General features: G+C 45.2%; 1 protein-coding gene across 2 annotated transcripts in view; it reads left to right on the top strand.

Moving 5' to 3' along the window:
• Positions 1-20038, top strand: part of LOC140387881 (spermatogenesis-associated protein 24-like) — a 36778-nt gene that overhangs the window by 3983 nt on the left and 12757 nt on the right. Inside the window, exons 2-4 of one of the 2 annotated variants that reach the window (XM_072471157.1) lie at positions 2432-2522; positions 2643-2686; positions 19523-19653. In XM_072471157.1, coding sequence (XP_072327258.1) covers positions 2432-2522; positions 2643-2686; positions 19523-19653 — 266 coding nt within the window. The remainder of the gene's footprint in view (positions 1-2431; positions 2523-2642; positions 2687-19522; positions 19654-20038) is intronic. The other variant, XM_072471167.1, reaches the window with a different exon arrangement.

The following is a 20038-nucleotide window of genomic DNA, read 5'->3' as shown; positions in this document are numbered from 1 at the left end:
CCTGCCACACCTGTTGCAGGTCGCGCTCCGTGCTGGGCAGCGTTGTCTTGGGTGCTTGTTCTGGCCACAAAAATAGCATTTGGGGCCTCCGGAGTTAGCTGGCTGCTGCGCGGCGCAGGCTTGCGGGGTACCCAGGTCGGACGATGGTGGAGCCCATGACGGCCACGAGGGTGCCGCGCGGTCGGAGGTGTAGGACTCTAGATTGCGGGAGGCCACTTCCAGGGAGTTTGCGAGCTGTACAGTCTGTACGGTCGAGTGGACCCCCTTCCAGTAACCGCTGGCGTACACAATTGGATTTAATGCCCGTGACATAGGCGTCTCTGATCAGCAGTTCTGTGTGTTGGACTGCCGACACAGTCTGGCAATGACAGTTTCTACCAAGTATCCGCAAGGCACACAGGAAATTGTCCTGGGACTCCCCCGGGAGTTGCTGTCTCGTGGCCAGGAGGTGCCTGGCGAACACCTGATTAACAGTCTTGATGTACTTCCTTTTAGTAGTGCCATCGCTTCCGTGTAAGTGAGAGCGTCCCGAATGAGGAGGAAAACTTGTGGGCTCACCCGTGCGTAGAGGATCTGGAGCTTCTGCGGGTCTGAGAGGGCTTCTGTGGATGCTCCAAGATATCCTTCGAAGCAGGCTAGCCAGTGCTCGAAAGTGGCAGTGGCGTTGGCTGCGTGAGGGTTCAGCTCCAGGCGATCTGGCTTGATTAAGACGTTCATCTTTAAAATTCTAACGCAATAAATTGGTGTACCATCAATAACCACGAGATGAAATGGTGAATAATTGAGGCTTTATTGCGCTAGATGTTAAGCCTCCTGCAGCTGGAACCAGAATGGAGGCAGCGCAGGAGAGTGCACACTTTTACACAGAGCCTGCTGGGTGGAGCCAGCAGGCCGGGGTTTACTGCATTGACTGTAGTACAGTGGCAGTACCGTAATACACGTAGTGTATAACCAGTGGTGTTTACCACAAGTAGGTCATTTTGGAAGGTCGAATTTGAATGTTGAATACAGGGTTAAAGGCAGCATTCTTGGAAGTGTGAAGGGACAGAGGGATCTTGGGATCCACGTACATAGATCCTTCAAAGTTGCCACCCAAGTTGATAGGGTTGTTAAGAAGGCGTATGGTGTGTTGGCTTTCATTAACAGGGGTATTGAGTTTAAGAGTCGTGAGGCTTTGCTGCAGCTTTATAAAACCCTAGTTAGACCACACTTGGAATATTGTGTCCAGTTCTGGTCGCCTCTTTGTAGGAAAGATGTGGATGCTTTGGAGAGGGTACAGAGGAGATTTACCAGGGTGCTGCCTGGAATGGAGGGCATGCCTTATGAAGAAAGACTGAGGGAGCTAGGGCTTTTCCCACTGGTGCGATAAAGGAAGAGAGGTGACTTGATAGAGGTGTACAAGGTGATGAGAGGCGTGGATAGCCAGAGACTTTTACCCAGGGCAGAAATGGCTGTCACGAGGGGACATAGTTTTAAGGTGATTGGAGGAAGGTATCGGGGAGATGTCTGAGGTAGGTTCTTGACACAGAGAGTGGCGGGTGCATGGAATGCACTGCCAGCAGAGGTGGTGGAGTCTGAGTCATTCGGGACATTTAAGCGACTCTTGGACAGGCACATGGACAGGAGTAAATTGAAGGGGTGTAGGATAGGTTGACCTTAGATTAGGATAAATGGTCGGCACAACATTGTGGGCCGAAGGGCCTGAACTGTGCTGTACTGTTCTATGGTCTATGTAATCCAGGTGCTTAACCGAGGCCATAAGGGATAAGTTTTCTCTGCACCTGTGTACCATGTACCTAAATTTTCACTTGGTGCTTATGTGATTTTTCTCTTTCACTTTACGTTGTATATATGTATATTTTTCTTTGTTTCTCACTTTCCTTCAAGTTTTTCATTTAACAGGTTGGATGGAGGCTCTAACCAGATAGCTGTGAAAGCATATTGCTTTATGTATTCTGTTTGCTGTATTTTATAATGTCTATCGGTGGGACAAAGCAGTAATAGAAGTTTATTTTTTACTTTTTCAAATCATTGCAAGTCTTTTTAACATTTCTGGAATGAACAGGAAAAAGTACTGTACTGCAGAATTTAACAATTTATATTTAAACATTTTCCTCAGTTTATCATATTTGATGACTACCAGACTCCATGATCCACTAAAGTCTGATGCTGTTTATTTAGGTTACAGTTTTAACACCATCCAACTGCTATTCTATATTGTGCATCAAACTGCTATAAAAGGTATAATGCCATGCTATTCTTGTCATCACAGATGTAATCTTGCTGTACAATCCAATTTATTGTTAGTGAATTTTGTATATGCTGCTACAAAATTTCCATCCATCAGCTGGGCAGCCCGATGACGGGGCCAAGAATTCTTATATATTTGAAACAAAACTGTTTAACACAAGACAATGCATTCCATATTTAGATAAAACAACGAGAAGTGGAGTCGGTAAGCAGAGAGGAGTTTGATGTTGTTGTGAAGGAGTTGGAGGTGAGAACCTTTGAAGCTAATAGAGGTAATTGTTAACAAGACTGATGTATATATTTTGATATTTAGTACTTAATTAGTTTCTACACCAGTGCACGTATCTATAGCGTGAGTATATAATTTATCAGACACCGATTTTTTTTTTTAGATAACCTTCAAACGAGTACCTACAGTATTTTGTGTATGAATAATGTAAGTCCCAATTTTTTTTTCTAATATAAGCATAGAGACAGTCATAGAACCATTATGGCACAGAAGGAGCCTATTCACTTGAGTCCATGCTGACTTTCTGTTGAGTAATCTACTTAGCCCCATTCCCCTGCTCTAATTCCCATAGTTCTGTACATTCGTTTCCTTTAAATGCCAAGCTAATTTCCCTTTCAAATCATTAATCATATCTGCTTCCACCACCGTCATGGGTAACAAGCTCTAGGCTGTTAGCACTCCGTGTGGGAGGGAAAAGATGTTCCTCACACCTTTGGTGACGTGGTAGCATAATGGCTAGCACTGTTGCTTCACTGCATCAGGGACTCGGTTCGATTCCCGGCTTGGATCACTGTCTGTACGGAGTCTGCACGTTCTCCCCATGTCTGCATGGGTTTCCTCCGGGTGTTCTGGTTTCCTCCCATATGTCACAAAAGATGTGCTTGTTAGGTGAATTAGACATTCTGAATTCTCTCTCAGTGCACCCGAACAGCCGCTGGACGGTGGCAACTAGGGGATATTCACAGCAACTTCATTGCAGTGTTAATGTAAGCCTACTTGTGACTAATAAAGATTATTATTATTGTATCTCTCACCCAAACCTTTAATCTCTGTCGCCTAGCACTTGTCCCATCAGTTAATGGAAACAGCTTTTCTTGTCCACCATATTTAAACCTGTCATAATCTTGAAGACCCTATCAAATCTCCCCTCAATTTCATTCTGTCAAAGTATTTTGTTATGATCTCCATAGACACTGATAACTGAAAGCTCAAATTTCTTTTAAAAAGTTAATAGCTGAAAAGCTGACATGACAAGATTTTATGTTTTAGGATGTTTACTATAACAAACTATAAACATTTTCTGTAGACAAAGTATACTTAAAGTACAGAACAGAACTTTTGACAAAATCTAGAAACTCACTCGGAGGTATAATTACATTATCCTTTAATTATTCAGTTCTGCCAGAACAAGTTCAAAATGATTCCTAGCTCCCAGGTGTTTACTTCTGATTTTAGGAACTAGGAATTAGGAGTAGAAGTAGGCAATTCAGACCTTCAAGCCTGCTCCGCCATACAATCAGATCATGGCTGATCTCTTCCTGGTCTCAAATCCTCCTCCCCACCTGCTTCCCATTAACCTTTGACCCGTTTTTTAATCAGAAATATATCTACCTCCTGGAAACCCTTCAATGACAACGATTTCACCACATTATGGGCAGTGAGTTCCACAAATTCACTACCCTCGGCGAGAAGTAGTGTCTCCTCATTTCAGTTCTGTATCGACCACCTCTCAACCGACATCCATGACCTCTCGTTCTAGATCGCCCCACAAGGGGAAACATTTGGTTTACGTTTACTTTATCAATCCCTTTTAGTATTTTATATAACTCGATCAGATCCCTTCTCATCCTTCTAAACTCCAACATGTACAAGCCCAAACTGTTTAATCTCTCTTCATGCGTCAACCTTTTCATCCCAGAATCAATCTGGTGAACCACCTCTGAACTGCCTCCAATGCCATCATATCCTTCCTCAAATAAGGAGACCAAAAGTGCACACAATACTCCAGATGTGGTCTCACCAATACCCTATACAATTGCAACAATACTTCTCTACTTTTATAGTCCAGTCCTTTTGCAATAAAGGCATTTGCCTTTTTAATTACATGCTGTACATGCATACCGACTTTCTGCGATTCATGAACAAAGACACCCAGATCCCTCTGCCCAGAAGCATTTTGAGCCTGCTTTCCATTTAGATGATAACTTGCCTATCTATTTTTTTCGGCCAAAATGTATAACCTCACATTTATCTACATTAAACTACATTTAAAAACGTTTGGCCAAATCTCTTAGCCTATCTATATCCATCTGTAAAATGGATCTGTAAAATCTGTATCGCCTCTTCACTGCCTGCTTTCCCACCTATTTTAGTATCATCTGCAGATCATTTATATAGATGGTAAAAGTTGAGGTCCGAGAACTGACCCCTGCGGCACCCCGCTAGTTACAGTTCGCCAGCCTGGTGCCAATCCTCTGCTTTCTGTCAGCTAACCAATCCTCAGTCCAATCTAGTACTCTACCCCCGATCCCCTGCGATCTCAACTTCAGGATCAGTCTTTTATGCAGCACCTTGTCAAACGCCTTCTCGAAGTCTAGATATACCACATCCACAGGTTCCCCATTGCTAGTTACGTCCCCAAAGAACTCAAGCAAGTTTGTTAACATAGAACGATACAGCGCAGTACAGGCCCTTCGGCCCACGGTGTTGCACCGAAACAAAAGCCATCTAACCTACACTATGCCATTATCATCCATATGCTTATCCAATAAACTTTTAAATGCCCTCAATGTTGGCGAGTTCACTACTGTTGCAGGTAGGGCATTCCACGGCCTCACCACTCTTTGCGTAAAGAACCTGCCTCTGACCTCTGTCCTATATCTATTACCCCTCAGTTTAAAGCTATGTCCCCTCGTGCTAGCCATTTCCATCCGCGGGAGAAGGCTCTCACTGTCCACCCTATCTAACCCCCTGATCATTTTGTATGCCTCTATTAAGTCTCCTCTTAACCTTCTTCTCTCTAACGAAAACAACCTCAAGTCCATCAGCCTTTACTCATAAGATTTTCCCTCCATACCAGGCAACATCCTGGTAAATCTCCTCTGCACCCGCTCCAAAGCTTCCACGTCCTTCCTATAATGCGGTGACCAGAACTGTACGCAATACTCCAAATGCGGCCGTACCAGAGTTTTGTACAGCTGCAACATGACCTCATGACTCCGGAACTCAATCCCTCTACCAATAAAGGCCAACACTCCATAGGCCTTCTTCACAACCCTATCAACCTGGGTGGCAACTTTCAGGGACCTATGTACATGGACACCTAGATCCCTCTGCTCATCCACACTTCCAAGAACTTTACCATTAGCCAAATATTCCGCATTCCCGTTATTCCTTCCAAAGTGAATCACCTCACACTTCTCTACATTAAACTCCATTTGCCACCTCTCAGCCCAGCTCTGCAGCTTATCTATGTCCCTCTGTAACCTGCTACATCCTTCCGCACTGTCGACAACACCACCGACTTTAGTGTCGTCTGCAAATTTACTCACCCACCCTTCTGCGCCCTCCTCTAGGTCGTTGATAAAAATGACAAACAGCAACGGCCCCAGAACAGATCCTTGTGGTACGCCACTTGTAACTGAACTCCATTCTGAACATTTCCCATCAACCACCACCCTCTGTCTTCTTTCAGCTAGCCAATTTCTGATCCACATCTCTAAATCACCCTCAATCCCCAGCCTTCGTATTTTCTGCAATAGCCTACCGTGGGGAACCTTATCAAACGTTTTACTGAAATCCATATACACCACATCAACTGCTCTACCCTCGTCTACCTGTTCAGTCACCTTCTCAAAGAACTCGATAAGGTTTGTCAGGCATGACCTACCCTTCACAAAGCCATGCTGACTATCCCTGATCATATTATTCCTATCTAGATGATAATAAATCTTGTCTCTTATAATCCCCTCCAAGACTTTACCCACAACAGACCATGCTGACAATGGTGGATTGAGCTTTGTCTTTCCAAATGTTCAGCCATCTCCTCCTCAATGATTGATTCCAGGAACTTCCCAACCACAGAGGTCAAGCTAACAGATCTATAGTTTCCCACTTTTTGCCTCTCTCTCTTTTTGAATAGGGGCATCACATTAGAGTGGTTTAATTGAGAAGTATTTAATATCAAGGTTGGTATCATAACCGGTACAGGCTCGGAGGGCCAAAAGGTCTGTTCCTGTCCTGCTTTGTTCTTTGTATCTCCCTGAACATTCGCCATTGTTCTTCCACTGTCCTACCCTTAATTATCTGTGCCCAGTCTACTTGGCCAATTCTTTCCTCTGGCCTTTATAATTCCCTCTTCCCAGGTGAAAACTCTAGTATGGCACCCTGACTTCTCTCGCTCAATCTGAATTTGGCTGTGATCACTCCTTCCAAGAGGATCCTTAACGACAAGACTATTTATCAACCCTTCGTCATTATATTATACTAAATCTAAAATAGCCTACTCCCTGGTTGGCTCCATAACATACTGGGCTACCCATGTCAATTTGATTAATCCAGTGAATATAATAATAATAATCTTTATTGTCACAAGTAGGCTTGCATTAACACTGCAATGAAGTTACTGTGAAAAGCCCCTAGTCGTCACATTCCGGCGCCTGTTCGGGTACACAAAGGCAGAATTCAGAATGTCCACTTCACTTAACAAGCACGTCTTTTGGGACTTGTGGCAGTAAACCGGAGCACCCGGAAGAAACCTATGCAGACTCCACACAGACAGCGATCCAAGCCGAGAATCGGACCCAGTCCCTGATGCTGTGAAGCAACAGTGCAAACCACTGCAACCGTGCCGCCCTATGCATGTTAAAATCACCCATGATAACTGTTGTGCCCTTCTCACAAGCCGTCAATATTTCTTGGTTCATACGATACCCCACTTTAGAAGTATTGCTTGGGGCCTGTTATTACTCCTACCAAGGAGTTTTTTCCCCTTGTTTTTTTATTTCTACCAAGATCAATTCAACATTTTGGCCCTTAGTGCCAATATCATTTTGTAATACAGCCTTGATCTCATCTTTAACCAATACAGCAGCTCCACCTCCTGTTCCATCCTATCTATCCTTTTGGAATACTGAGTACGCTTGGACATTCAACTCCCAGTCCTGGTCCCCCTGCAACCATGTTTCAGTAATCCACAGCAAATCATATCCATTTGTCTCTATTTCTGCTGTCAGCTCATTGCCCTTATTGCGAATACTACGTACATTTAGGTACAAGGTTTTTAAATATGTCCGACTGATTTATATTTCCTTTGCAGGACTTTCTTGCGCACTATGCTTTTCACACATTCTGACCTCCTTTATTAATCTCTGCTAATACTCAGCCTCATCCCCAACTTTAATCCAACAGTCACCTTAACATTTGATTTTTTATGTCCCACCCCCCCCCCCCCCCCCCCCCCCCCATTTTCTTTCCTTGCCTGGAAACCTTTAACTCCGTTACTGTCTTTCACGGTACGGGTTTTCCTGTAGCTAAAACTAAACCTCTCCCTGTAGCTAAAACTAGGCAAATCTTCCAACCTCATGAATTTGGTCCTTCTAATCTAAGTGAGGGATCCCATACCCATTCTTTGCCTTTCTATTGCTGTGCTCTCTCCCCTGGACTCTGGAAGACTAACCCACCCGTCTGTGATATTCAGTGATATTTTAGGAAAGCCTGTGACCCCCGATAATGACTTCCTCTGGGCCCTTTCCGAAGGCAGTGAAAATCACATTGGCCTTGTATCCAGGTGGAAATGCTGATTGGCTATTCTTTAGAATCCATCTCTGTCCTATCCTGGAACCAGATGGACAGTTCAAAGTATACCTTTTTACAATCTGATATTCTTAACACCTCCCTGGGAGACTCTCAGCCTATCCACTGGCATCAGCGCCACCTTCAATGTTGTCTGCAAGTGTGAATACCTTGCACTTCCTTCCCAGTGAAACAATCCAGGCCTTTTAATCTTTAACAGACTCATCGCCCAGGTCTGTTGACAAGCGGGCTTCAGCACAGGTCACCTTAATTTTATCATAAATTAAAGACCGGTTCCCAAAATATCATAAACCTCAAAATTCTACATTTGAAAAGAACCCATTTTCTCCAATCTAATCTTGTACAAAGAACAAAGAAAAGTACAGCACAGGAACAGGCCCTTCGGCCCTCCAAGCCTGCGCCGACCATGCTGCCCATGAAAACTAAAATCTTCTACACTTCCGGGGTCCGTATCCCTCTATTCGTGCTGTCGTGGTGCACATAGGCACCAACGATATAGGTAAAAAACGGGACGAGGTCCTACAAGCTGAATTCAGGGAGTTACGAGGTAAACTAAAAAGTAGGACCTCAAAGGTAGTAATCTCGGGATTGCTACCAGTGCCACGAGCTAGTCAGAGTAGGAATGTCAGGATAGATAGAATGAATGCGTGGCTCGAGAGATGGTGCAAGAGGGAGGGATTCAAATTCCTGGGGCACTGGAACCGATTCTGGGGGAGGTGGGACCAGTACAAACCGGACGGTCTGCACCTGGGCAGGACTGGAACCGATGTCCTAGGGGGGGTGTTTGCTAGAGCTGTTGGGGAGGGGTAAACTAATGTGGCAGGGGGATGGGAACCGATGCAGGAAGTTGGAAGGTAGTAAAACAGGGACAGAAACAAAAGGCAGTAAGGGGGAAAGTGTAAGGCAGAGAAGCCATAGACAAAAATCAAAAAGGGCGACAGTACAAGGTACAGTGACTGAGGGGAGCTCAGTGAATAGGACCAGTAAGACTAAAAGGAATAAACCGGGAAGTAAAAACATTAATGATAAGCGACGCGGCAGGTTGTTACATGAAGATATGGGTTCAACGACAAGGAAAATTAGGAGAAAAGTTAAGAGGAAATGTAACTTGGGAAAGGTTACTGATCGAGGTGTTAAGATTCAGAACTGAGGTAAAAAAGCCAACATAAGTGTACTTTACCTGAATGCTCATAGTATTCGGAATAAGGTAAATGAGTTGATGGCGCAAATCATCGTGAATGACTATGATTTAGTGGCCATTACTGAAACATGGTTAAAGGATGGTCATGACGGGGAGTTAAATATCCAAGGGTATCAAACTATTCGGAAGGACAGAGTGGATGGTAAGGGAGGTGGTGTAGCTCTTATTTAAGGATGACATCCAGGCAATAGTAAGGGATGACATCGGTGCTATGGAGGATAAGGTTGAATCCATTTGGATGGAAATCAGGAATAGTAAGGCAAAAAAGCCACTGATAGGAGTAGTCTATAGGCCACCAAATAGGAACATTATGGTGGGGCAGGCAATAAACAAAGAATTAACGGATGCATGTAGAAATGGTACAGCAGTTATCATGGGGGATTTTAATCTACATGTCGATTGGTTTAACCAGGTCAGTCAAGGCAGCCTTGAGGAGGAGTTTATAGAATGTATCCACGATAGTTTCCTAGAACAGTATGTAATGGAACCTATGAGGGAACAAGCGGTTCTAGATCTGGTCCTGTGTAATGAGACAGGATTGATTCATGATCTCATAGTTAGGGATCCTCTCAGAAGGAGCGATCACAATATAGTGGAATTTAAAACACAGATGGAGGGTGAGAAGGTAAAATCAAACACTAATGTTTTGTGCTTAAACAAAGGAGATTACAATGGGATGAGAGAAGAACTAGCTAAGGTAGACTGGGAGAAAAGACTTTATGGTGAAACAGTTGAGGAACAGTAGAGAACCTTCCAAGCGATTTTTCACAGTACTCAGCAAAGGTTTATACTAACAAAAAAAAAGGATGGTAGAAAGAGGGAAAATCGACCGTGGATATCTAAGGAAATTGGCAAACGTGACACCACTGTTTAAAAAAGGAGGTAGGCAGAAAGCGGGTAATTATAGGTCAGTGAGCTTAACTTCAGTAGTAGGGAAGATGCTGGCGTCTATCATCAAGGAAGAAATAGCGAGGCATCTTGATGGTAATTGTCCCGTTGGGCAGACGCAGCATGGGTTCATAAAGGGCAGGTCGCGCCTAACTAATTTAGTAGAATTTTTTGAGGACATTACCAGTGCGGTAGATAACGGGGAGCCAATGGATGTGGTATATCTGGATTTCCAGAAAGCCTTTGACAAGGTGCCACACACAAGGTTGCTGCATAAGGTAAAGATGCATGGCATTAAGGGGAAAGTAGTAACATGGATAGAGGATTGATTAATTAATAGAAAGCAAAGAGTGGGGATTAATGGGTGTTTCTCTGGTTGGCAATCAGTAGCTAGTGGTGACCCTCAAGGATCAGTGTTGGGCCCACAATTGTTCACCATTTACATAGATTATTTGGAGTTGGGGACGAAGGTCAATGTGTCCAAGTTTGCAGACGACGCTAAGATGAGTGGTAAAGCAAAAAGTGCAGAGGATACTGGAAGTCTGCAGAGGGATTTGGATAGGCTAAGTGAATGGGCTAGGGTCTGGCAGATGGAATACAATGTTGACAAATGTGAGGTTATCCATTTTGGTAGGAATAACAGCAAAAGGGATTATTATTTAAATGATAAAATATTAAAACATGTTGTTGTGCAGAGAGACCTGGGTGTGCTAGTGCATGAGTTTCAAAAGGTTGGTTTACAGGTGCAACAGGTGATTAAGAAGGCAAATGGAATTTTGTCCTTCATTGTTAGAGGGATGGATTTTAAGACTAGGGAGGTTATGCTGCAATTGTATAAGGTGTTAGTGAGGCCACACCTGGAGTATTGTGTTCAGTTTTTGTCTCCTTACTTGAGAAAGGACGTACTGGCACTGGAGGGTGTGCAGAGGAGATTCACTAGGGTAATCCCAGAGCTGAAGGGGTTGGATTACGAGGAGAGGTTGAGTAGACTGGGACTGTACTCGTTGGAATTTAGAAGGATGAAGGGGGATCTTATCGAAACATATAAAATTATGAAGGGAATAGATAGGATAGATGCGGGCAGGTTGTTTCCACTGGTGGGTGAAAGCAGAACTAGGGGCATAGCCTCAAAATAAGGGAAGTAGATTTAGGACTGAGTCTAGGAGGAACTTCTTCACCCAAAGGGTTGTGAATCTATGGAATTCCTTGCCCAGTGAAGCAGTAGAGGCTCCTTCATTAAATGTTTTTAAGATAAAGATAAATAGCTTTTTGAAGAATAAAGGGATTAAGGGTTATGTTATTCGGGCCGGAAAGTGGAGCTGAGTCCACAAAAGATCAGCCATGATCTCATTGAATGGCGGAGCAGGCTCAAGGGGCCAGATGGACTACTCCTGCTCCTATTTCTTATGTTCTTATTCCCATCCTATTCATGTATTTGTCAAGATGCCCCTTAAACGTCACTATCGTCCCTGCTTCCACCACGTCCTCCAGCAGCGAGTTCCTGGCACCCACTACCCTCTGTGGAAAAAAACGTGCCTCGCACATCTCCTCTAAACCCTGCCCCCCCACACCTTAAACCTATGTCCCCTAGTAATTGACCCCTCTACCCTGGGAAAAAGTCTCTGACTATCTACTCTGTCTACGCCGCTCATAATTTTGTAGACCTCTATCAGGTCACCCCTCAACCTTCTTCGTTCCAGTGAGAACAAACCAAGTTTATTCAACCTCTCCTCATAGCTAATGCCCTCCATACCAGGCAACATCCTGGTAAATCTCTTTTGCACCCTCTCTAAAGCTTCCACATCCTTCTGGGAGTGTGGCGACCAAAACTGAACACTATACTCCAAGTGTGGCCTAACTAAGGTTCTATACAGCTCCAACATGACTTGCCAATTTTTAGACTCAATGCCCCGGCCAATGAAGGCAAGCATGCCATCTTGACTCCCTTCTTCACCTGTGTTGCCCCTTTCAGTGACCTGTGGACCTGTACACCAAGATCTCGCTGACTGTCAATACTCTTGAGGGTTCTACCATTCACTGTATATTCCCTACCTGTATTAGACCTTCCAAAATGCATCACCTCACATTTGTCCGAATTAAACTCCATCTGCCATCTCGCCGCCCAAGTATCCAAACGATCTAAATCCTGCTGTATCCTCTGGTAGTCCTCATCACTATCCGCAATTCCACCAACCTTTGTGTCGTCCGCACACTTACTAATCAGACCAGTTACATTTTCCTCCAAATCATTTATATATACTACGAACAGCAAAGGTCCCAGCACTGATCCTTGCGGAACACCACTAGTCACAGCCCTCCAATCAGAAAAGCACCCTTCTATTGCTACTCTCTGCCTTCTATGACCTAGCCAGTTCTGTATCCATCTTGCCGCCTCACCTCTGATCCAGTGTGACTTCACCTTTTGTACCAGTCTGCCACAAGGGACCTTGTCAAAGGTCTTACTGAAGTTCACAGAGACAACATCCACTGCCCTACCAGCATTAATCATCTTTGTGACCTCCTCGAAAAACTCTATCAAGTTAGTGAGATACAACCTCCCCTTCACAAAACCGTGCTGCCGCTCACTAATATGACCCCTTGCTACCAAATGGGAGGAGATCCTGTCTCGAAGAATTCTCTCCAGTAATTTCCCTACCACTGACGTAAGGCTCACCAGCCTGTAGTTCCCGGGATTATCCTTGCTACCCTTCTTAAACAAAGGAACAACATTGGCTATTCTCCAGTCCACCGGGACATCACCTGAAGACACTGAGGATCCAAAGATTTCTGTCAAGGCCTCAGCAATTTCCTCTCTTGCCTCCTTCAGTATTCTGGGGTAGATCCCATCAGGCCCTGGGGACTGATCCACCTTAATATTTTTAAAGGCGCCCAACACCTCGTCTTTTTGGATCTCAATGTGACCCAGGCTATCTACACACCCTTCGCCAGACACAACATCCACCAATTCCTTCTCTTTGGTGAAAACTGATGCAAAGTATTCATATAGTACCTCGCCCACTTCCTCTGGCTCCACACATAGATTTCCTCCCCTGTCCTTCAGTGGGCCAACCCTTTCCCTGGCTACCCTCTTGCTTTTTATGTACGTGTAAAAAGCCTTGGGATTTTCCTGAACCCTATTTGCCAATGACTTTTCGTGACCCCCTTTAGCTCACCTGACTCCTTGCTTAAGTTCCTTCCTACTTTCCTTATATTCCACACAAGCTTCATCTGTTCCCAGCCTTCTAGCCCTGAAAAATGCCTCCTTTTTCTTTTTGACGAGGCCTACAATATCCCTCGTTATCCAAGGATCGCGAAATTTGCCATATTTATCCTTCTTCCTCACTGGTATATGCCGGTCCTGAATTCCTTTCAACTGACATTCGAAAGCCTCCCACATGTCAGATGTTGATTTACCCTCAAACATCCGCCCCCAATCTATGTTCTTCAGTTCTCGCCTAATAATGTTATAATTAGCCTTCCCCCAATTTAGCACATTCACCTGAGGACCACTCTTATCCTTGTCCACCAGCACTTTAAAACTGACTGAATTGTGGTCACTGTTCCCGAAATGCTCCCCTACTGAAACTTCTACCACCTGGCCGGGCTCATTCCCCAATACCAGGTCCAGTACAGCCCCTTCTCTAGTTGGACTATCTACATATTGTTTTAAGGAGCCCTCCTGGATGCTCCTTACAAACTCTGCCCCATCCAAGCCCCTAGCACTAAGTGAGTCCCAGTCAATATTGGGGAAGTTAAAGTCTCCCATCACAACAACCCTGTTGCTTTTACTCCTTTCCAAAATCTGTCTCCCTCTCTGCTCCTCTATCTCCCGCTGGCTGTCAGGAGGCCTGCAGTAAACCCCCAACATTGTGACTGCACCCTTGTTATTCCTGATCTCTACCCATATAGCCTCACTGCCCTCTGAGGTGTCCTCCCGCAGTACCGCTGTGATATTCTCCCTAACCAGTAGCGCAACCCCTCCGCCCCTTTTACCTCCCCCTCTATCCCACCTGAAACATCTAAATCCTGGAATGTTTAGCTGCCAATACTGTCCTTCCCTCAACCAGGTCTCTAATGGCAACAACATCATAGTTCCAAGTACTAATCCAATCTCTAAGTTTATCTGCCTTGCCTGTTATACTTCTTGCATTAAAACATATGCACTTCAGGCCACCAGTCCCACTGTTTTCAGCAACATCTCCCTGTCTGCTCTTCCTCAGAGCCATAGTGGCCCTATTTCCTAGTTCTCCCTCCATTTTTTCACCTTCTGACCTATGCTCCGGTGCCCACTCCCTGCCATACTAGTTTAAACCCTCCCGAGTGACACTCGCAAACCTCGCGGCCAGGATATTTATGCCTCTCCAGTTTAGATGCAACCCGTCCTTATACAGGTCACACCTGCCCCGGAAGAGCTCCTATTGGTCCAGATAACTGAAACCCCTCCTCCTACACCTGCTGTTCAGCCACGTGTTTGGCTGCTCTATCTTCTTATTTCTAGCCTCACTGGCACGTGGCACAGGGAGTAATCCCGAGATTACAACCCTTGAGGTCCTGTCTTTTAACTTTCTGCCTAGCTCCCTGAACTCCTGCTGCAGGACCTCATCCCCCTTCCTGCCTATGTCGTTAGTACCAATATGTGCCACGACCACTGCCTGTTTGCCCTCCCCCTTCAGGATGCCCCCTTCAGGATGCCCACTACACGTTCTGAGACATCCTGGACCCTGGCACTAGGGAGGCAACATACCATCCTGGAGTCTCTTTCACGTCCACAGAAGCGCCTATCTGCGCCCCTGACTATAGAGTCCGCTATGACTATTGATCTTCTGCAGTATCCAAAGTGGTATACCTGTTTGAGAGGGGACAACCACAGGGGATTCCTGCACTGACTGCCTGTCTCTTCTGGTGGTCACCCATTTCTCTGCCTGCACCTTGGGTGTGACCACATTTATATAACTGCTATCTATGACGCTTTCCGCCACCTGCATGCTCCTAACTGCTGCTTCAACCGAACCATGCGTTCTGTGAGGAGCTCCAGTTGGGTGCACTTTCTGCAGATGAAGCCATCCGGGACGCTGGAAGCCTCCCGGACCTGCCACATCTCACAGTCAGAGCACTGCACCCCTCTAATTGACATTGCGTTAATTAATTAGTAAATTAAATTTTTTAAAATGTAAAAAAACAATTACTGTTAACTATATGTTTTCTAGCACTAGATTTCTACTATAAATGTAAGTACTAAATACAGTACTCTCCAATTTCTGGCTTAGATATCCCTCTAAATTATGATTAAGTAATTAATTAATTATGTTTAATTAGGTTAACAATGTTTAATTTTTAAATTTAGTGCAGATTCCCTATCAGCCAATCAGGTCACAGCTTTCCGGTGATGCCACTTTTCTGTCCTCGTGTCGTCCCCCCCCCCCCCCCCCCCCCCCCCCCCCGTCGGATCACTCATATCTATCACTTATCTGTTCCCAAGCTGCTCCCGGCTCTCTCTCTCTCGCTCCCGAAAATGAAGGCCGCTGGAACCTGGTGGTAAGATTTTATATCACCAACCTTCCCAGGGTGCGCCCTGGTTTTCTCCCTGCTTCCCGGAATGCACTCTGGATCTCTCCCTGCAGATTACCAGTTACAAAGCCAAACGAAGGAAACAGAACAAAAAGGGAAACAGCACTTCCTCCCACTCCACGCCGAATTACCACACTGCCCAAATTACCAAGTTCCAATTCCCACTCTGGCTGTATCTCACTCACTCTGGCTCTGTCTCCTTCACCTGAGCAAAGCTTGTAGCTAAACTCCTTCATGGAACCATTGTGGTAAATCGCCCATGATTCCGAGGACACAGTCCCTCTGTCCCTGCACACTGTGAGTATCTAAGATATAGGGGCTGGTTTAGCACACTGGGCTAAATCGCTGGCTTTTAAAGCAGACCAAGGCAGGCCAGCAGCATGGTTCGATTCCCGTACCAGCCTCCCCGAACAGGTGCCGGAATGTGGCGACTAGGGGCTTTTCACAGTAACTTCATTTGAAGCCTACTTGTGACAATAAGCGATTTTCATTTTTTCATTTCATTTCATTTCACACTGTGTATTTTTATTATATATATATATATATGTATATATATATATGCTCATTGCTATTTCTAAACTTTTACAACTGAGCAAAAGTCCTTAAAATGGTTAAAACTATATCTGTCTGTGACCCCTGAACAAAAGAAGCCACTTGGCTTCTTGTTTTAGGAAAACCATCAACTGGTCATCTCTGAGGAGCCACTGACAACCCCCTTTTGGACTGGCCAGGAAATGGATCGTCTGCTAAGACAAAGTCTTCACCGCATTTCTTTCAGTTCCTAATGGCTAAGACAGCCTTAGGATCCAGACATTGGATACACATTCCTGGTCACAGCTGGTGGAGAGTGACATGGGCCTCTGGCTTGTGGAACAATAACTATTGCCTTACTGAACTGCGTAGCTCAGTCTGCTGTTTACCATCTAACTAGCAGCCTCATGGAATAGTAACTCTGCCCAGGTTGAACACCTGGTCCCACCTACGCTGCTTCTACTGGAAATTTCGTAACATTGCCTAAAAGACAGGCGCATCTCATCTTGTGACGTCAACCTCGCTGGTGTACTGAATTAACACAGTATTAATTTTCAACCTGCTAACCTCCGTGATTGGATTTTGATCCTGGACTCTGGAACCCACGTAAAGCATTTTTATGGAAGCAATGTTGTGACCCTCCTTTCATGTACGTGCGTGCGTCTGTAACAACTCTCTGGAATTCTACCGTTAAGCATACATTGTTTTGATTTATTGTCACGTGTACCGAGGTACAGTGAAAAGTATTGTTCTGCGTACATTACATACATGAAAAAGGACATACATGAATATAGAATGTAAATACACAGACACAGTCAGTGGGTGAAGCATACAGAGTGTAGTATTATTCAGTAGAGAAGATGTGTGGAGAGATCAGTTCAGCCCATAAGAGGGTCATTCAGGAGTCTGGCAACAGCGAGGAAGAAGCTGTTTTTGAATCTGTTAGTGCATGTTCTCAGACTTTTGTATCCCCTGCCCGATGGAAGAGAGAATAAGCCGGGTGTGAGGGGTCTTTGATTATGCTGCCCACTGTCCCAGGGCAGCAGGAGGTGTAGACAGAGTCAGTGGATAGGAGGCGGTTTTGCGTGACGGGCTGGACTGTGTTCATGACTCTCTGTAGTTTCTTACGGCCTTGAGCTGAGCAGTTCCCATATCAGGCTGTGATGCAGCCAGATGGTGCATCTATAAAAATTGGTAAGAGTCATTGAGGACATGCCAAATTTCCTTAGTTTCCTGAGGAGGTTTAGGCGCAGTTGTGCTTTCTTGGTCGTTGGGTGGACCAGGACAGATTGTTGGTGATGTGCACACCTAGGAAATTGAAGCTGTCAACCATCTCCACCTCGGCACCCTTGATACTTTGCTTCCTGAAGTCAATGAACAGCTCCTTAATTTTTGCTGAGGGAGAGATTGTGTCGTTACACCACGCCACTAGGTTCTCTATCTTCCTCCTGTACTCTGACTCATTGTGTTCGAGAGCCGACCCACTATGGTCGTGTCATCAGCAAACTTGTAGCTGGAGTTTCAGCCAAATTTTGCCACACAGTCATAGAACATATAGAACAATACAGCGCAGTACAGGCCCTTCGGCCCACGATGTTGCACCGAAACAAAAGCCATCTAACCTACACTATACCATTATCATCCATATGTTTATCCAATAAACTTTTAAATGCGCCTAAATGTTGGCGAGTTCACTACTGTAGCAGGTAGGGCATTCCACGGCCTCACTCACTAGTCGTGAGTGTGTAGGGAGTATAGTAAGGGGCTAAGTGCGGTATTGAGGACTATCGTGGAGGAGGTGGTGTTTATCCTTACTGATTGTGGTCTTTGGGTCAGGAAGTCGAGGATCTAGTTGCAGAAAGAGGAGCCAAGTCCTAGGTTTTGGAGTTTGGATATGAGCTTGACTGGAATTATGATGTTGAAGGCGGAGCTGTAGTCAATGAATAGGAGTCTGATGCAGGAGTGCTTGTTGTCGAGATGCTTCAGGGATGAGTCTTGGGCCAGGGAGATGGCGTCTGCTGTGGACCGGTTGTGGCGGTATGCAAATTGCAGTTGATCAAGGCAGTTTGGAGTTGATGTGTCTCATGACTAACCTCTCGAAGCACTTCATAATGATAGATGTCAAGGCCACCAGTCGGTGGTCGTTGAGGCACGTTGCCAGGTTCTTCTTTGGCACCGGTATGCTGGTGGCCTTCTTGAAGCAGGTGGAACTTCGGAACAAAGTAGGGAGAGGTTGAAGATGTCAGTGAACACACCCGCCAGTTGGTCCGCGCAGGATCTGAGTACACGACCAGGGACTCCGTCAGAACCCGTTGCTTTATGAGGGTTCACTTTCAGGAAGGCCGATCTGACTTCGGAAACTGTGACGGTGGGTATGGGTGTGTCCGGGGCTGCCGGGCAGTTCATAGAATCATAGAATTTACAGTACAGAAGGAAGGAGACCATTCGGCCTATCAAGTCTGCACTGACCATTGGAAAGAGAATTCAGCCTACACCTCCACCCTTTCCCAGTAACCCCACCTAACTTTTTGGACACTAAGGGCAATTTAGCATCGCCAATCCACCTAACCTGCACTTATTTTGGACAATGGGGGGAAACCGGAGCACCCGGAGGAAACCCACGCAGATACGCGCAGAAAGTGCAAACTCCACATAGACAGTAATACGAGGCCGGAATTGAACTTGGGATCCTGGTGCTGTGAGGCAGCAGTGCTAACTGTTGTGCCACCAACAGTTTCATGGTTTCCTGCTCGAAACGAGCATAGAATGCATTGAGTTAATCGCGTAGGGGTGCGCTGCTGTCAGAGATTCTACTAGGCCTTGCTTTGTAGCCCGTTATGTTTAGGCCTTGCCACAACCGACGAGAGTCTGTGTCGTTAGTCTGTGACTCTAACTAAGTCTGGTATTGTCTCTTGGCATCCCTGATGGCTTTGCGGAGATTGTACCTGGATTTTTTGTACAGGTCAGGGTCGCCTCTCCCTGTCCTCCTCACCTGCCAAAATGCATCCCCTCGCACTTCTCTTCATAAAATTACATCTGCCACATGTCTTCCCATTCTGCTTGCCTATCTATGTCCTGTTGCAGTCAATTGGTATTTTTGCTGACCTTTCCCTTCTACACCTATTCACCCACACCAGCTATCATTTTAATTTGACCAGAGAGAATTTTTGACATGTTCTTTCGTACGCTGGGTTTATGTATGGTTCAACACAACTCCAGCAGCTGAGTAATTCTACTAACTCTGTCATGCTTCTCTACAGAATGAAAGACTTGAGCATGCTAAAACCAAAGCATTACTTTTCAAAGAGTCTGAAAAACTACAGTTTTCACTCGGTGAAATAGAGATTCTAATGAAACAGCTAGATCGGGAAAAAAAGGCCTTTGAAAATGCGTAAGTTTTTTTTCTTCACTTTGCCACATAACCTCCGTGTATATGTTTCATAAAGTAATTAATTGGCTCTGAACTGCTTGGGGATTTTCTAAGGGCCTGGAAAGAACCACATAAATATAGGTTTGTTATTATAGTTCTACAGTCCCTTAGAATTCTTTGGCGATTTTTGATCCTGATCTGACTGTTTTGAAACTTGTCATATATAAGTACAGTGCTTGTTACACTATTTTGTATTTCCCTCACAACAGTGTGCAGGGACAGAGGGATCGGGGGTGGGGGGGGGGGGGTGGTGGGGGGGTTGCTGTTTATGTGCATAGATCTTTGAAGGTGGCAGGAGATTTAAACTATTTCACTCCTGCTTAAGATCAAGTGCTGTGTTAGTTTT

This window comes from Scyliorhinus torazame, chromosome 2 (genome assembly GCF_047496885.1).
Source record: "Scyliorhinus torazame isolate Kashiwa2021f chromosome 2, sScyTor2.1, whole genome shotgun sequence".
Lineage (NCBI taxonomy): Eukaryota > Metazoa > Chordata > Chondrichthyes > Carcharhiniformes > Scyliorhinidae > Scyliorhinus > Scyliorhinus torazame.
This window is presented reverse-complemented; position numbering and strand designations above follow the sequence as displayed.